Source organism: Carassius gibelio, chromosome B19, assembly GCF_023724105.1.
Source record: "Carassius gibelio isolate Cgi1373 ecotype wild population from Czech Republic chromosome B19, carGib1.2-hapl.c, whole genome shotgun sequence".
Classification (NCBI taxonomy): domain Eukaryota; kingdom Metazoa; phylum Chordata; class Actinopteri; order Cypriniformes; family Cyprinidae; genus Carassius; species Carassius gibelio.
This window is the reverse complement of record NC_068414.1, coordinates 33,732,306-33,751,633: the sequence shown is the minus strand read 5'-3', so window position 1 is coordinate 33,751,633 and position 19,328 is coordinate 33,732,306. Positions and strand designations below refer to the sequence as shown.

The following is a 19,328-nucleotide window of genomic DNA, read 5'->3' as shown; positions in this document are numbered from 1 at the left end:
GTTTTTATATGTTTTTACAGTTATACTCTTACTGCATGACAGATATATTTCTTAATTTTAGAACATTTTAGAGGAGTTCTAGAGAATGTAGGAATAATTCTCTGATGTTCTTAGAATTTTAAAACAACAGAGACCAGGCTGATACTAAAATAACTCCATTATGTCTCCTCAAAGAGCAAGGTCAGGCATGAAGAACATGGGGTTTTTCCAGTCACTCACTTTCTTGAGATCAAAGCTCAGCTCAGCTCATCCTCATCCTCCTCTTCCTCTTCCTCTTCCTCTTCCTCGTCTTTATGAGCTAAATGTCATAAAGCTCTCAGCTGCCTAACTGTCCTCATTCCATTCAGTGATGTGCAAACGACATCTCTTTTGATTGGCTGTTGACTTTTCACTTCCTGTCGACAAATCCGCCCCGCTCAGATCTTCAAACACTCCTTGTTTGCTCCATAAACGTGTCTCATCCTCCCTCGTCCTAACACCTCAAACTCTGAAAGCTGCTTCAATTGAGACTGTCATGTAGATCTGCGATTGTATTTCCATGGTTACTCCTATGAAGGCTAAAATCAGGTTTTTGGACAGGTGGATCTGACCCCATAAATCAGCAAAGTTCACAAAAGAAATAGATGTTTTGCTATGGATTATTTGTGTTCAGTTTATGGCATATTGTGCAAACATATATACAGTATCCTTATAGTACTGTTAAAATATATATATGTAAAGCATAAAATAAGTGCTTTAATCAGTATATTGAGTATATTGTTTGTCATTATTTTCCATGTTCAATTACGCAAATTGAATTCAGTTCTGGGGTGGTAACCTTTTAAAATGTATATTATGCACCTTTTGGGGCAAATAGCCTACACATATATACTTTTTAAAAGGGTATTATTTCCCTTTTTGTATTTTTTTTTCTGAGTCTTCTAGGAAAAAGGTTTAATTGCAACAAATAATGCAATAAAATTGAATGCGATAAAGCACAAGGGTCTGTGCATTACAGTGATTTTACTATGTTTAAGCCAAGTCAGATTTATTTCTACAGTACTTTATACAATACAGAATGTTTCAAAGCAGCTTCATACCTGTAAAGGAAAATATCAGTGTTCATTGTGTAAAATTTATCACATAAGAAATTCAGCTGTAAATCAGCAGATTTCAAATTCAGCTCACTTGGGTTTAATGTTGATTCAGTTCAGTTCAATAACAGTGTTAAATCTATAACATTACTTTTGAATCTTCTTAAAACCACATTAATAAAAATGTGATGCAGTAGCTATATAAAAACAATAATCAGAATAAATAATTTTCTCAGTACTACAGTTCATCATAATTGTGTTTGTTTACTGTTGCCAAGAAACATCACTTGTTGCATTAAAATAGAATGTGAGGTCACAGGTTTGTATTTATCAGCTTTTTATGACTTGCTTATCCAGACAGATTTTAAAGTCAATTCCTTTGTAGAAACAAACCTTAAATACTTTAAAGATTTTCTTGATATTACCAGAAGTGTTAATTTTAATTTTAATTTTTTTAAGTGCATACAGTACAATGAATCTATGGAGGGCTTATTGTCACTGTCTGGGGTAAGTTGTCACAATAGGAATCTGTTTTGTGTAAAATAACCACAACAAATATGGCAACCCCACATTTGTGGGGGAAAACGAATTATTTTTTCAGTCTATTCTTTTATCCTGATGTGCAAACAGGATGAACAGCTCTGTGTTGGAAAAATCATCCAGACTTATATCTATGCAAACTTTTTCTAAAAGCCAAAATGTCATAGTTTTTAATAGCAGTAGTTTGGATTGTGTCTCAATCTTGCCTATATATAGTTCCTCCATTCAGTGAAGTTTGACTCAGACCTGAAATTAGGCCCATTCTGGGAGGAGATGTATTGGTGTGCAGCATTTCAATAGGCTGCAGCTCTTTTTTTGTCATTGTTTGTGTTAAATATCACATGTTTGGGATTATTTCTATAGGGCAAGTGTTGAAAAGACCTGAAATGTGATCTCCAGAGCGGGCAGCCCCTGTCCGAACCCCTCAGTGCAAGTGAACGGAAGTGGCTTCCCTCCTTTATGAGACGTGTTTGAGTGCAGGTGGAGAAGTGACCAATCAGAGGGCAAGAAGAGCTTCTACCTGAGCAGGTATCACCCGTCTGAGGCTCTCTAAAGCTGCTTTGTGTCTGCACGCAGTCTATCGGACATATCTCACCTGAAAGCCCCCCTCAATACCGAAAAACGGGATAAAACACACCGGTTATGGAGGCTAGAGGTGTTCTAGTTCTGTGTTTCATCTGCCTGTGCGCGTTTATCGGCGCGCGTGGCGACAAAAAGGAGATTTACGCGAAAGTTGTGGATTTGGTGGCTCCAGGTGAAGAGTTCCTCACAGAAGATGCGCTTGTCTCGGTGTTTGAACGGCTGGAGAACCGTGTGCAGTGCTCCGGTGTGTCGTGTGGAAAGGTAGGATCGCTGTATTTGCGGACTTTTGGAGAGGTCGAGGTCCAGCGAAGGCTCGTGCGCTACAGCTCAGAGAACCAATCTGACTGGAGAACAGGCGCCTAATTCACTGTTTTGTGGCTTAAAACATAACGATATACAAATAAAATCTCTTAAATATAAATTAAGAACGGTTGGAGAGATTAAATCACGCATAAGAAGAGAAATAAAGAACCAGTGCCGTCAAAGTGCCTCTTTTATATAAGTGCAACACGTTCATGAACTTCTTTACTTGTGCTGAACAGATTAATTGTTGAACAATTCGTTTTGTAACCGGTTCCGATGTCTTTGCGTAATTTTAATCTCTTTTTGACTTACATTTTAAGTAATCCTGTGGTGTGACAAATAATGTGTTTCCAGTATGAAAGATTCAGTTCATTTAGCAGGTATTGGGGCATGTTGTCACACCACGGACCCGTGGCTTTTATCTGTATTTAAAATGTATGAGAGAGTTCACAGATATCAAAACTATGTTCTAGTACTGTTTCTTTAACCTTCCCAGTAGATTATGAGAACAAATTATTTTTGAATGTCTTTTTTTATTTTAAAATGTTTTTAAAACTTTTTGTCGGTTATACAAAAGCTTTGCAAACATTCCATTATTTTTTTACAAACATGGAATGTTACTTTTGAATGTTCTGTGAAGGTTATTAAAAAAAAACATTAGATAAACTTGATGAAATAAAACATTTCTGGAATAATTTTTTTAATTGTTTTTAAAACATTATATTTCATAATTTTACAAAAAATTATGGAAAGTTATTTTTTAATGTTCTCAGAATTTTCTAAAACATTTTTTAAAAATGTTAAATAAACATCTAGCTAAAATGCTTCCGTTTTAAGAACACTTTTAAAGACCTATAATGTTGAGCAAACATTCTATTAATGTTACTGGAAGAATGTTTGTTCATAGTTATGAGAGAACCTTACTAGAATATTCCTTATTAACTTGGTCATTTAATATCTTATAATGACAAACAATTATGAAATGAAAAAAAATTCATGAAACAACAAGAAGAAGAAAAAAATCTTCATCTTGACATTTATGGGTGAAAAATAGTTTTTCTCCCCTTGACCAGAGTTTACCTTTCAGATCAAATCAGTTAATTTGTGTAGAGTTTAGTCTCAATTTCTTATGTTTTGGTTTATTGTATTGATAAAACTATTCCACAAAACCAGCATAACCATCTTGATTACCAGAAAGCACTAGAAAAATGTGTTTATGTGATTGGACTTTGACTTTAACCTTATAAGTAACTAAGGCTCTTACCCTGTCTGCACTATAACATTGTCCTACGTTATTAAATATATTGCAATAATTAGAAATTACAAACAATGGTTTTATGGGGAAAAATAAATTAAAATCTGACTGAAATCAGTTTTTGACGAAAAAATCACTAAGATTTTTCCTTATGAAAGTTACTTATGAAACACAATATGTTTTTAACTTCGAACAAAAAAATATATTTAATATTAAAATTAACATTAATAGCATTTCCCTGTATTTTAAATATATTCAACTATTACATGATTATTGCATGAAGATTAAAACAAGTTTTGAAGCACTTATGATACATTACATTTTTTTAACTTTATAAAATATATATACACACACACACACACACACACATTAAATTTTTTTAACTTTGAAAAAAATAAAAAATGATATATATATATATATATATATATATATATATATATATATATATATATATATATATATATATATATATATATATATATATATATACATACTTATGGCCTTTAAAAATATGTATTGTAATTGAAAACTACAGATGCAAATGGATAAACTCTAATAAACAGTTAATTATGTATTTTGATATTTTCTTTTCACAAGTCTGAAAAAAAAAAAACGTTATTGATGCAAAATAGCCTCACATTGACCAGTGCATGAAAAAATTATGGTTTTATCTGTATTTTTTTATGTAAATACAAAACTGTTGCTTTTAAAACAAGTCTTTCATCTAAGATTCGGTCATTATTTCACCTCTGACCTTTCTCTCTTCTGCCTGTAGTGTCTTTCAGTGGGTCATCTCTCGCAGCTGTTGAGTAACTTCAGCAGCTCTCAGGGGCTTCAGATGGAGGATTTCTTCACCGTGGCTCCAGCGTGTGGTTTGTTCCTCAGTGCTCCTCTGGAGACCTGCGGGGTCATACAGGAGGGCCGATGGGGAGAAGAGACCCTTCACTTCATCGAAACGATCTATGGCCACGACCATGACCACAACAGCACCGGCGATCATCCTCCTCATGGAGACATCAGTGAATCTGAGGGTCTGGAGAAGATGTTTCTGGAGATGGAGAAATACTATCAGCCTGACACACATGAGGTCAGCAGGTTTTCAGGATGCCATTTGATTTGTTATCCTTCTCCTTGTGTTAGGGTTAATTTAGACCCTCACCTGATTTAGAAAACGATTTGAAATACTGTTATTTATTTGCTATTTATTTCTTCTTGAAATTTGATTACCTTTTTCCTCATTTAAGGTCACAAATGTGTATGTGAAGTTTCAACAGAAGACTCAACACTTTGAAAAATACTAAATAAAAACACACACACAAACAGAAAACCTTTATTGTAGCTTGTCAAAGACTGAAATGTCAGGAAAATTCAAGGAAAATCAAGGAAAATGCACTGTTTCAGTTTTGAAACCCTGAAGAGATCTCAGTTTTGTGTCTGCAGCTCATTTTAAACATACAAATCTGTTTTAGTAATGTTTTAGTCATTTTTTATGTGATTTATTTACCTATATATAGTTTTAGCTATTTTAGTTTTTAAACTAAATGAAAATTTTGACTTTGATTTGATTTTTTTTTATTATTATTATTTCAAGTAACAGCTTTTTAAAATTGTTTTAGTTTTAGTTAATTGTATCAACATTTCTGAAAGACACTAAAGCCGGAAAAAACCTTAATTGTAGCTTCTATATTTTCTTTTCTCTTTACTTTAATGTAACACATTTTTTATGTTTCAGCATTAATGATATCAACACTTTGAAAGAACACTGAAGAAAGAAAAAAACAGAAAACCCTTTTTTCGTAGCTTGTCGAAGACAAAAAATGAAATACATGAGAATTTATGTAATTTAAGACTCAAAGTTTACTCAAAACTGAGACTTCTGCATTCTGTAAATCTGGAATTTTTTTGCAGATAATTTTAAACATAAAAATATGTAAATGTCGTATTGTTGTGTATTTAGGTCATTTTTACCATTTTATTATTATTTATTTTAGTGATTTTATTCAACTTGGAGTAAATGAAAAATTTAAATGTTGCCTTTTTTGGCAAATTAAATTTTTATTATTATTATTTTATTTTATTTAAAGTAATGAAAAGGTGTCCATTTAGTAACACTTTGAAAAACACAAAAAAACTGAAACAAAGACAAAGATATGAAATACCTGAGAGCATATGAAATTTAATACTAAACTACAAATTTAGGCAAATTGCATACGAAACCAACGTGGGTCAATTTGACCCTAAATATAAAAAAGACAGCATGAGGTTTAGTCACCTCTACTGTATGTTGTTTAGTGAATGCTCACGGTTATCTGTAAAGCAAAGCATGCAAAGGCTAATTGCTACTTGACTTTTGTCATTGAGAATGAAAACAAACCTCTCAAGACGCAATGCAAACTGACAAGTGATAGACATTTGACGCTGATGGCCACATCTGTCTTGTGTTTGTTTCTCAGCCCTGTCTCACTCTGAAGGACATCCTGGAAGAGAGCAGTCATCAGCACGGGGATCACACACACACAGAGCTGGACGCCGTGATGGGAAACGTCCTCTATCACGCTCTGCGGGGAGACTGCATGAAAGCACATCACCTTCCGGAGCAGCAGTACTTCCTGGATTACATCTTCAGCCATTACGGCTCTGATAATCTCACGCTTCATGGTATGACTGTCTGCTAGTCCTACAATAGTGCTGCATCGGGAGAATACAGGGTATAATCTATAAACTGTTGTGATTTTGATCATATTATTCTGCTCAGATTTTGAGGGGCTTCTAAAGGCTTTAAACCTGGGTGGAGAGGAACATGACCATGATGACCATGATGCCCATGATGACCAGCACAGCTCAGAGACACACAGACAGAGTCAGACAGATGCTCATCAGACCAACAACAGCTGGGACACGGTAATCCTGAGATTCCCAAACACTTCTGTCAGATGAACCACTTTCACCTAAAAGATTTTCTTCAAGTCCTCTGAAATTATAAGTCAATGTAAGATTTAATAATTTAATGTAGAATAATTTATATATATGTATATGAGATTGTTCTTACTTGCGTGTCATGTGACCATTAACTGACATCAGAGAAATGTGAGTGTGTTGTTAAATTATTAATTATTCTACATTAAGCTATTAAATCATTAAATGTATTACCTTAAAATTTCAGGGGATTTGAAGAAAATCGTTTGGTTGATAACATTCCCCCATATTTTAAATGCAATAGTTGTATTTTAAATACGGGGAAATGTTATTAATGTTTATTATAGTAAATATACATTATATTACATTTATATGCATTCATATTACAATATTATTAATGGTCACATAAATAAGGATTAACAAATAAAATGTGTATATTTAAATAATTTCTTAGCAAGTTTTTATTTTAAATGTTTTTTTTTTCTCCATAATTATTATTTTATTTTATATATAACTTTTTGCCATTTAAATGATGAATTTTTCATCAACTCACAAACCCTAGTTTTGGAAATATTGCATTAATAAATCATGCAATAATTAAGCACTATTATTATTATTAGTGGTGGTTCCATGAAATGCAAGTTAACAAATAAAATATTGTGTAATTAAATATAACAAAATAAATAAAATTAAATATTTACATATTTTTTAGTAAATCTTTATTATTATTATATAATAATTATTATTTTACTATGTCATTACTTTTTATTTACTAGCATTATTAAATGATTAACTTTACATGAACTCACAAGTTGTGGTAATCAATCATGCATTAACTTGAACAGATCTTTAATTAACACATAACTGATCTTGATCATTGTTCAGCAAAGGGACTGTTATAGCTATAAATGAACTTTGATTTTATGGACAAGGGTTTTGGATACTTGTATTCCTTCGAATTGCATTGCACTTTCTATTATTCAAATTTTAGTTCCTGATTCTGTGCTTCGTTAAACCTTACAGCAACATAAGCACACGTCTTTTTCCCTGTGCATTCTACAGTTTTATGGGGCATCATGGGAAATCTTTGCACGCCGCAGAAATCCAATCATTTAGCTGTGGCACTTGACGAAGAGAGCAATCATGTGGCTGCGTGAGAAATGATTATGAGGCCTGTAACATGAAGTGTCAGCGGCTGCTGATGTGTCTTTCTCTTGATGGATGTTGTGACATACGCGTTTCATCTGTCCCCAGTCATAATCACAGCCAAATTAAGAGTTCATGTGCGGACCACCATTTTAATCATGATGAATATTTCCGATTTCTCTAAGCTCTCACCGCGTCCAAATAAGACCTGTCGTCTGACATGCGTGGAATTAATAATTCAGCAAACAGTAAATAGGAGTGTTTGAAGCGTGATTATCAGAGCAGCGGCGCCGCTGTGCTGTGAAATGAAATATTCATGTGGAAATATGTTTTATGCATTGGTGCATTTGCATGTCTCAGTGTGGACTCTGTTGCGCTCGCAGGCCTGTTTCAGCGCTGGAGACCTGTTGAGGATTCACCGGCTGAACTCTTCATCGCTGAGCAGAGATCAGTTCACCCAGATCAGCCCTGCTCTGATTCAGCAGATCCTCAGCGGAGGCTGTTCTGAGATCAGTCCTACACCCGTCAGCCCAGATTCACTCAGCACTGCCGAGAGTGAGTCAGCTGTTACATAGCACTCTTATAATCATTATATCATTATATCTTATCATTATATGATTCAGTGATATGATATATAACTGATATAATGATAACTTTCTTCTTTTAAAAAAGTTAATAACCACCATAATAATACACAATCGTAAAATCAAAGCTTTCAAATTGCAAATTGGCTTCTCCCTGAAACATGGCTTATAAATGTGATTGGATGATATTACATCTCACTCAAAGAAAACTATTATCTTTTGCTTAAAGACAATTAGACTTTTTTTTAAAGATGTTCTTTTAATATAAATTTACATATTGTTACAGGCACTTTAAAATACAGAAAATATTAGTAATGTTAATAATACAAATATTATTGAGAATGCACATTTTTGATAATATTTTTAATAATATTTTATTGAAAAAAAATTGAATGCATCAGTTTGTTGTTTGAGATACTATAGTAGTTTTTATGAATATTTTTTATATGCCTATATAGTTTTAATTCATTTTATTCCAGTTGTAGCATTTTTAGCACATCAAGTTAAACTAAATGAAAATGCGAAAAGTTGTGAGAAAAAAAAGTTTGTAATATTATTTATCATTGCATTTATTCATCATTATTTCATTTCATATTTTTTTCAAGTAATGAAAGAAAGATTTTCCTTGTACTATGGCTGTGAAGTTGGTAAAATGTCCTTTTTTTAATGAACAAAGTTAAAAAAATCTTAAAATCTTAAAATCTGCTCTTAAGATATAGTTATTTTTACACAAGATGCATATAATATTTTGTTTGTTTGTTTGTTTTAAATGACACATTTGACTTAGAAATTTGCCCATATAAACATTTAAGGATTTCACTTCATTTAATCTCTTGAAAGAAAAATAATGATTTTATTGCTAAAATATTATATTATATTATATTATATTATATTATATTATATTATATTATATTATATTATATTATATTATATTATATTATATTATATTATATTATATTTAACAAGGCTGTGTGTATTTTTACTTTTTGCACAGAAGAAAAAAAAAGAAGGAAAAAAACACATTCAAACTCGTAACAGGGAAAAGGAGAAGAGTGTTTTCTCGTAACAAACCTGACTCTGCTATGATTTCCCGTAACGGTTTCTGAAGCTCAGTGTGAATGCGTCCTTGAGGAGAAGAGAATACCTCAAGCACAATGCTGTCCTTCATTCTGCTGGAGGAGTGTGTTGTTGTGTGTGTGTGTACAGTCTCTGAATGAGCTCTTTGTGTGCAGGATATGGATACGCCACACTGGCCAACCTCATCATCTGTCTGATGGCCATGTTTGGGATCGTGGTGCTGCTGTTCTCCGCGTGCACACGAGTGTTCGAGCTCTGCATCCAGTTCTGCATCAGTCTGGCTGTGGGATCTCTGACGGGAGACGCTCTTCTGCATCTGCTGCCCGCGGTGAGAAAACGCCCGCATTCAACACAACACACACACAACTGCTGGCTCTCCGCGTCCCATTCACTGTAATCATCATTTAGGGATTTGTGCTACAAAGCAGTTGTTATTGTTACAAACCACTGAGAAAATAGCACAAAAAAAACATAGTTGAATAAGTAAACACAGTATAAATGGAAAAGATGAGCCTCTGAATGGAACAAATCACATCCCTCAGCTTTTCTTTTGAATGTATCTGTATATACACTTTACCAGCAAACTTTTGGGTTTGAACATTTGTTTTTGTTTTTAAAGTGTTCTTTTATTCAGCAAGGATGCATTAGATCCAAAGTGACAGTAAAGACATGTATAATGTTACAAAAGATCTCGTTTCAACTTTCTATTCATCGAACAATCCTGAAAAATGACAAAGTATCACAGTTTCCACAAGAATATTCCCTTGTTTTCAACATTGATAATAATCAGAAATGTTTGTGGAGCAGTAATGCATCATATCAGAATGATTTCTGAAGATCAAGAAAATTCAGCTGCACATCACAGAAAAAACAAACATTTTACTATATATTCACATTGAAAACCGTTATTTTATATTGCGATAATATTTCACAATATATCTGTATTTTTGATCAAATAAATGCAGCCTTGGTGAGAAAAAGAAACTATTTTTCATACTTTTTACCGACCCCAAAGCTTTTGTCACTGAAACTTCTTGAAAAATACTTTCAATCTTTCCCCAAGTGTTCATCATAATTACATTTTATTACACTCCATCCTAAATCATGAGAGGCACTGCCAAAACACAAGGTAATCTTTAACTTGGAATTACTTATAAAGGGCAAAGGAGCGTCAATTTCATACATCATATTGCTGACATGTCGACTTTTGCATGCAACTTGCATCTTTTTACAGAGGCTGCTGTTTTAGTTTTATCCTTCATCATCCCTGCGATCACTCTTCTGCTGGGCATCTTCTCAAGTTTTGCCAAAAGCTCAGTTTTCTGGTTTAACGGGGCAGAATGGGTCTCGGCGGCAGGCCTGGCACCCGTTATTTCCCCCGAGCTCAGACAGCGCCCACGTTTCCCTCATCCGTTTAGATCCGTGTCAACATAACTACAGCCGTCACACCGTGTCACCACCCTGAGTTGAAAATAACAAGATTGCTGAGAGAAACAGAGCTGGCTTATTGAGTGCAGACAGGAATTACTGCACAGCGCTGCTGGGAAATCAGCTTTAATGTGGTTTCATCTCTGTGCAGTTCTTAGGCCTCCACGTTCACGGGGACGGACACGATCACGACCACGCCGAGGACAACTACGACTACGTGTACAAACTGCTGGTGCTTATCGCAGGCATCTATTTCTTCTACCTGATGGAAAGCATCTTCTCCATCATTACTCGCGGTGGACATCATAATCACAATCATGATGAAGTGAGTCTCTTGTGTCGTTCGAGAGGTCAGGGGCGATTATAAATGCATACCCAACTGTTAACATGATGCTGTGCTCACAGGAGGAGTCTGACGGTCATCACTGCGATCACGGCAAAGTCCTGCAGATGTTCCAGCGAGAGAAACAGAACAAACACTCCAACTCACAGGCCGATCTGGTGAGAAAATCACACCCAAATCTACTTTTATACAGCAAGAAAAGCAGAAAAGAGTCTTTGGTGATGAATAAACTAATACAGATGGGGTGTGTTTGTGTTTTAACTGCTGATTTATGATTGTAGTTACGAGTACAGTTTTTATATATATATATATATATATATATATATATATATATATATATATATATAAACTAGTGTGGTCAAATGATTAATCACGATTAATCACATTCAAAATAAAAGTTTTGTTTATATCATATATGAGTGTACTGTGTACAGTATATTTATTATGCATATACAAATAAAAACACATGCATGTATACATTTAAGAAAAATGTTTATTTATTAAATATATTTATATATAATATAAAATGTAATAATATAAATATATAAATGTATATGCATATATATTGCTTTAATAGTAACTAAAATAATTAATAAAATAAGTTGTATTACTATATTATGGCTTTATTTTTTTGTCCTATTTTACAATAATAACTCTGTTCAGACATTTGAAGTAACACATGTGAAGCTTAAAATAACTTTTTTGGAAATTTACCAGGAATGTTGATATTTTATTATTTTAAATGTAATTGTTAAAATTGTATTTAAATAAAACTGTATAATAATTTTGTAGATGCTTAAATATTATCTGAATATTTGTAGTTATCTACCGTGTTTGTTAGTTCTATGGGATGTCTTGCATCACTAGTTTATGAATAATATTTAATTAATTTAAAATTTCATTTTTTGTAGGTGGAAGCTGAAATAAATGAGAAGTCCTTCCCAGAACCTGTTGGCCCCAAAAGAGGTGATTATACACACTAGGAGTTAATGATATATTACTAAAACATGTCTAAGAGAGTCAAATGAGCTCTTTAGTGACAGTATTATATCCCATCAGGCCACTGGTAAAAGTTTCACAGTTGTCTTCTCTTCTCTTCTCCCTCAGAGCAGCGTTTGCTTCCCTATATGATCACCATTGGAGACGGCATCCATAACTTTGCGGACGGTCTGGCGATCGGTGCGGCGTTCTCCATCTCGTGGCGGTCCGGTCTGGCCACGTCTCTGGCTGTGCTCTGTCACGAGCTGCCGCATGAGTTAGGTGAGCATCTCTGTGCTTGATTGACATTAAATATAGACAATTACTCACACACACACACACACACATGAACTACAACACACAGGGAGCTGCCTTGCTGTCTGCTGCACATACAGTATAGGGAGTGTTGTCATGGAAATAAGAGATTTGGAATGTTCTGCAGTATGAAGAACTTCATCCAAAGATAGAGTTCAATGTTATCATGTACTACATAGCATTTTTCTATTTAGCTTTCAGAAACACACGAAAAGCAGTAATATTGTGAGATATTATTATAAATTAAAATAACTGTTTTCAATTGTAATATATGTTAAATTATCATTTATTTCTGTGATGCGCAGCTGTATTGTTAGCATCATTACTCCAGTCTTCAGTGTCACATGAAATCAGTGTAATATGATGATCTGCTGCTCCAGAAACACTTCTGACTATCAGTGTTTAAAATAGTTGTGCTGCTGTATGTGTGTGTGTGTGTGTGTCTGTGTGTGTGTGTGTGTGTGGGAGACTCGGTTGATTCAGATCGGAACTTCAGAGCCTGAATGTGTCTCCCCCCCCCCCCCCCCCCCACACTTTTAATATCATGGAAATTCGTCCCCCGCACTTTTTCAGTCAAATGTGTTCGCATAGATGTTTTCAAGAGCTGGTGTAAATAAATATAGATTTAAACTCAAAGAGACAGGATAGTCTGCGCATTACCTGATATTTTATTCGGACCCAGAAGCGCTAAACACTCGTGCAGTGTGTGTTTCATTCATCCTCGAAGCCGGAGCGCGCTCTCGAGCAGAAAAGTCATATCAGGAAACTCCTAATATGGGCAACAGCGTCCAGCTATTGCTATATGGAAACAGTTGTTTTGACAGAAGAACAGAAACTTTTGGAAACACGAAGACATATAATATACGATGGGGACAATATATGGTTTTTCAAGTAATCTCCAGCAGGTGATAAATAAAGTATATCAACAAAACAGTGCTAACTGACATAGATTTATTACAGTATAGAGACTATTCTGCCTTATTATGTGATAAATAAGTGTTTGTATATTTAAAAAAATCATTATTATTTGTTGTTGTCAAGCAGTTATAGATTTCTAAGCAAATTAAAAGCTAGAAATAAGAGAACAATTAAAGTTCCCTATAGTATCCACTACCAGTCAAGTCTCTTCTGTTCACCTAGCCTGCATTTATTTGATCCAAACTACAGCAAAACAGTGAACTTAAATATATTTACTAGACTATTTAAAATAACTGTTTTCTATTTGAATATATTTCAAAATGTTATTTATTGAGATTTTAAAGCTTGCTAAATAAAAGTATTCATATCTATAATTTATTTTCCAAAATAAATCTATATTTTTGAATGATATACTGTATAATGTTGAAAAGGCTTTTTATTTCACATATATGCTGATCTTTGGATCCTTCTATTCATCAAAGAATGCTGAAAAAAAAATGTACTCATGTTTTAAATATTGATAATCAGCAAATCAGCCTATTAGAATGATTTGATTTCACTGAAAACTGGAGTAATGATGTAATGAATGAACATTCACCTTTGATCACAGGAATAAATTACATTTAAAATATTTTCAAATAGAAAATAGTTATTTTAAATAGTAAAAACTTTTAAAACTTTTACTGTACTTTGGATCAAATAAATGCAGGCTTGGTGAACAGAAGAGACTTCTTTAAAAACATTAAAAATCTTACTGTTCATAAACTGTTGACTGGTAGGTTATAGATTACAAAAATGTTCTATTGTAATGTTTTATATTATATTGTAATGTGTGTATGTATATGTCCCCCTCACTTCTGAAAAGATGGCTACGCCCCTGCCTGTTGGCAACTCGGTTTATTCAGATCGGCACTTCGGAGCCTGTTCGCGACTCGGTTGATTCAGATCGGCACTTCGGGGCATGTTCGCGACTCGGTTGATTCAGATCGGCACTTCGGGGCATGTTCGCGACTCGGTTGATTCAGATCGGCACTTCGGAGCATGTTTGAGATTTTTTTAAATTCAGATCTGGACATCTTAGCAGGAAGTGTTTGTCAAACAGGTGATTGGTGATAAATGAATATTTGGACTTGAGGCTTTTTTTTTACCTGTCGATTCAGCATGTACATGGACCCACACACAAAGGTGGACACACTCTAAAGGTGTGCCAGGTAGGGTGACCACCCGTCCCGCGTAGCGCGTGCGCGTACAGCGTTTGAAGCCCAATACATGCCTCCCACAAATTGAGACTGTGCCAAGCATAATCAATGCTTGCTCAAAAAAAGTTGGTCGCTATATCTGGAGTCACCAACCCGTCGATCGCGGTCGACAAGTCGATCTTGGAAGCATTTTAAGTCGATCGCGAAGATTTTTCAAAATCTGAGAAAAAAAGGTGCGAGCCTCCGCTGACTGCGCGCGCACCTCCCGAAACAGACGAGACATTTATACTTGACACAACTGTTTTAGACTGAAAACCAGACCATACAACTGATTTAGACGCGGGTGCCGGTGTGATGAGATGTACTAATATCCGTCTGCTCGGGCATGATTGTTTTAGGCCTGTAATTGATTGATTATTGAGGTAATAGGGATGGCACTGTTTGCTGAAATAAAAAAACCAAACAGTTCGGTTCACCACACACGGTTCGGCACGCGCTTCAACTTAAATCTGACAAAGCATCTGTAATATCATCTGTAATATGGCTTGCTATAAATGGCACGTAAAAAAACAGTGTTCAGCTAATAAATGTTTCTGTTGATGCATGCGCATTCTGGCTTCCCAGACATTACAAAAACATGAAAAAAAGCTCTATATTGAGCAACTACAATTCATTTTAATCCTATAATTATATATTATAATTTATTTAAAGTGAATAAATTGTAATGAAAAATAAACAAAATGAAATAGCTAAAGTTCAAATTTATCGTATTTGGAAGAAAATTATTACATTCAACAATTAACTACATTTTGACACGACTTGCAAATTAACACTAGGAGTATGGTTTGACGGAAGCAGTGTGACAAAAATACTATCCCATAATTTTGCACAGTAATCTGACAATAAATGTGGCACACCCAGATTTTCATATGCACACCGAGAGTCTCTTTTCTGGCAACACTACTGGTTCTATATATAGAAGCGCTGACTAGCTGATAGTCACTGCTGAAGGACTTTGTGAAAACAGTGGTTTCTGTAGAATCTCTTCATGTTTCCTGGTGTGAGTCATGAGATAAACACAGATTAGACACCTTTGACACCTGAGTTCATAAAACATTCATAACCACACCCCACTAGATTAGAATTGCCTCATGCTTTCTGCACATACATATTTGCTCTCATGAGAACACAGAATGAAGAGACTGATAAGTCCTGTGGTGTGCTTCTCCTGTCGAACAAGGAAATACATTTACACGCCTCTCTATGAAAGTAAAAGATTCATTTTCAATTATTAATCATTCAACCACAGTTATCATTGTTAACTAAAACTTAAATGTACAAAAAAATGTAAATTAACTATTCTGCTAAATTATGGTTCATATATATTTCAGTAAAAAAAAGATTTTATTTAAAGTTGAAGTAGTAAAATAAAATTAACTAAATAAAATAAAATAAAAAACTTAAATTTGACAAAAAAAAAACTATAGACATATTTAATAATAACTAAATCATAACTAAAACGTAACAGAAAAAAAATCAAAATATTAACAAATACTTTAATATTAAATCAAAGGGCACTAAAATAACTAAACTCAATGAATGAATTTTGATTTGTAAAATTTTTATGGTTTAATGGTCAAATTGATTTGCATTTACTTAATTTATATTTTTAAATTTATCTTCATCAGCCAATCAAAAATCTTTTACTAAAACTGTTAAGCACTACCTGAGTCACATTTCACTCCAAAAAAAGAAAGTAATTACACATTTTCATAATTTTTGGGAAAGGAGCTTATTTTGGATTCATTACATTTATTTCTGTGTATATTTAAGGCTTGGTTTTCTTGGTTCAAAGTTTCTTAAGAGTTCATTCTGAGAAGCTGAGAACCTCAGCAAAAGTCTCCATTTGTTTAATAACAGAAATCTCCACAGTGATTCTTCTTTCCTATGTGCTTCATCTGAATATATTTTCTCTGGTCTCAGGTGATTTTGCGATCCTGTTGCACTGTGGTTTGTCAGTCAAGTGGGCTCTTCTGCTGAATGTGGGCAGCTCTCTCACCTCCTTCATCGGTCTGTACATCGCTCTGTCTGTCTCCACTGAAACGTTTGCTAAGGAGTGGATTTCGGCTGTCACCGCCGGCCTCTTTCTGTATGTTGGTCTGGCAGATATGGTACGTTACAATCTATTCAGTGGAAAATGTTTTCTCACATAACCGCATTATCAAGCTGTGAACAGAGTGATTTAACTCTGTTTTTGTCTTCCAGCTTCCTTCCCTGGTTCACGTGGACACTAAAAGACCTTGGCTGATATTTTTCCTGCAGAATCTGGGACTTTTGAGCGGTTGGGGCATTTTGCTGCTCTTGTCCATTTATGAAGACCAAATAGGGCTGTGAATAGGTAGCATTTGTTTTTATTTGTGCCTTGATCCTATATATCTGTCTGTGTAACTGCTGGAATGTATGAAATATGTGCAATCAAAGCAGCTCTATGTGTTTTCATATGGAATATTTTTAGTGTTTTTAAATTACACTTAAATGGAAAAGCCTGCAGTTTAAAATCAACTTTGTGCACCTTAAGGCACAGAAAACTTTTGCACATTTTCTACAAATTGCACATTCTTTCTCATTCATCAACATGAATCAATAATTCAGTTCACTCTAGATGAGATGTAATGCTTTTAATGTAGCTACTGTCTTTGAATTTAAATGTTTATTTTATATTAGTAAATGCATATAGGATATTTCTGTACTTTATTTTTTTTATAATATATTTTTAAAGGTATTGGCTCTGTCTATGTTGATAGTGTCAGTGATTCAATTCTGCTTTTTCAAAATAATTTTCATTTTTGGATGAACTATCCCTTTAAGAACTTCTGATGTGTTTTGTAGAAATAAAATCTGTATATAAATCCAAACAAATACTAAATGTCATATTTGTCTTCCAGGGTCATTCATTTCTAGTTATCACATATAGAGTATTCATACTGCATGAAGAAAACCCCTATGAATTCATAAACATAACGCAAGCCGTGAGCAGTCTAGTCAGCATACTGAGTGTGTGTTTGTGTGTGTGTGTGTGGTGATATAAGCTATAATGTTGTCCTCAGGTCAAACTCTAAACATTGGGTTCACCTGGTTTATCTGGCATTACTGAACTGAACCACACCTCAAAACCTCAAGTCACTCAGCAGAACCACAGGACAATTACATGCTAAGACAGCCTTTACTCATCAGGTGTATTTAAATACAGGGTGTCATCTGCAAACCACAGGAAACTTCTGTTAATATATGTATTTAACAATAGACATGATGGATTGATAAATAAACAGATGGATGCATAAACATACAGATGAAAGTATAGATGCATGGATGGATGAACAATAGAATATATGATTATCCATCTGACTATACAATATGAATAGACATCATACAGACAGACAGACGGTCAGACAGACAGACAGACAGACAGAGAGACAGACAGTCAGAGAGACAGAGACAGACAGTCAGATAGACAGACAGACAGACAGAGAGACAGAGACAGACAGTCAGATAGACAGACAGAGACAGAGAGATAGACAGACACAGACAGACAGTCGGATAGACAGACAGAGACAGAGAGACAGACAGTCAGATATACAGACAGAGACAGACAGACAGACAGAGAGAGAGACAGGATCCACTTAAACTCTAGTTCAGAAGATTCTCTTCATTATAAAGCATTAAAAACACAAAAAAAGAGTGCTCAAAGTAATCTTTGTGTAATGGTATCAGAGCTAACTAACAAAGCACTCGATATCACCAATCCTGAAAAACATAGAAGAATCAAAGAGATTATGAATGAAGAGAAGGAGACATACATACAGTATTGGAAAGAACAAACCAAAGAGCAAAGTCGCCTCCAGTGTTATCTGAAACTCAACAGAGAGTACAGTATGGCTGACTATCTGCTCTCAGTCAGGAATATAACACACAGACAGTTACTGACCAAGTACAGACTGAGTGACCACCAGCTGGCCATAGAGAGAGGACGACACAGAAAGAGCTGGTTACCCAGAGAAGAGCGAGTCTGTGACGAGTGTAGATCAGGATCAGTTGAGACGGAGGAGCACTTCCTCCTCCACTGTGACAAATACACATCTCTGAGAGACTCACTGTACAGTCAAATACAGCACAACACTCCTGAGTTCCAGTCACTCAGTGAACATGAAAAATTAAAAATATTACTTGGTGAAGGACCTGCTTCCTCTGTGGTAGCACATTATATTTACAAATGCCACAAACTAAGAGGTAAAGAGTGAACACATCTACATTATAAGTACCATCAATGTTTATGAAAATGTATATAGATTTATTTTGCATGTATTTTATTCTATTTTTTTTTTTTTTTTTCTTATGGATATATATGAATTTTTGTTTTGTTTGTTTCTATTCTGCTATGTACAATGCTTTGGCAATATGTACCTTTGTATGTCATGCCAATAAAGCAATATGAATTGAATTGAATTGAATTGACAGACAGACAGACAGACAGTCAGATAGACATACAGAGACAGAGAGACAGACAGACAGATAGACAGACAGAGACAGACAGACAGACAGACAGTCAGATAGACAGACAGAGACAGACAGACAGACAGACAGAGAGTCAGATAGACAGACAGAGACAGAGAG

The 19,328-nt window shown here is 34.5% G+C and overlaps 1 protein-coding gene across 1 annotated transcript; it reads left to right on the top strand.

The window, feature by feature from the left end:
• The first annotated feature begins 2,074 nt into the window (after positions 1 to 2,074).
• slc39a4 (solute carrier family 39 member 4) lies at positions 2,075 to 17,587 on the top strand. Its single transcript, XM_052584344.1, has 12 exons — positions 2,075 to 2,456; positions 4,529 to 4,840; positions 6,207 to 6,411; positions 6,509 to 6,654; positions 8,199 to 8,370; positions 9,632 to 9,804; positions 11,056 to 11,229; positions 11,310 to 11,405; positions 12,159 to 12,213; positions 12,355 to 12,507; positions 16,641 to 16,828; positions 16,923 to 17,587. Exons 1-12 carry the CDS (start codon positions 2,256 to 2,258, stop codon positions 17,049 to 17,051), a joined length of 2,004 nt encoding a protein of 667 aa, XP_052440304.1. The 5' UTR covers positions 2,075 to 2,255; the 3' UTR covers positions 17,052 to 17,587.
• The last annotated feature ends 1,741 nt before the right edge of the window (positions 17,588 to 19,328 follow it).

Coding starts and splice junctions, on each gene's coding strand:
- slc39a4 (XM_052584344.1), top strand. CDS start 2,256: ATGGAGGCTAGAGGTGTTCTAGTTCTGTGTTTCATCTGCCTGTGCGCG. Junction 11,230..11,309: donor ATAATCACAATCATGATGAA/GTGAGTCTCTTG, acceptor CTGTGCTCACAG/GAGGAGTCTGACGGTCATCA. Junction 11,406..12,158: donor CCAACTCACAGGCCGATCTG/GTGAGAAAATCA, acceptor CATTTTTTGTAG/GTGGAAGCTGAAATAAATGA.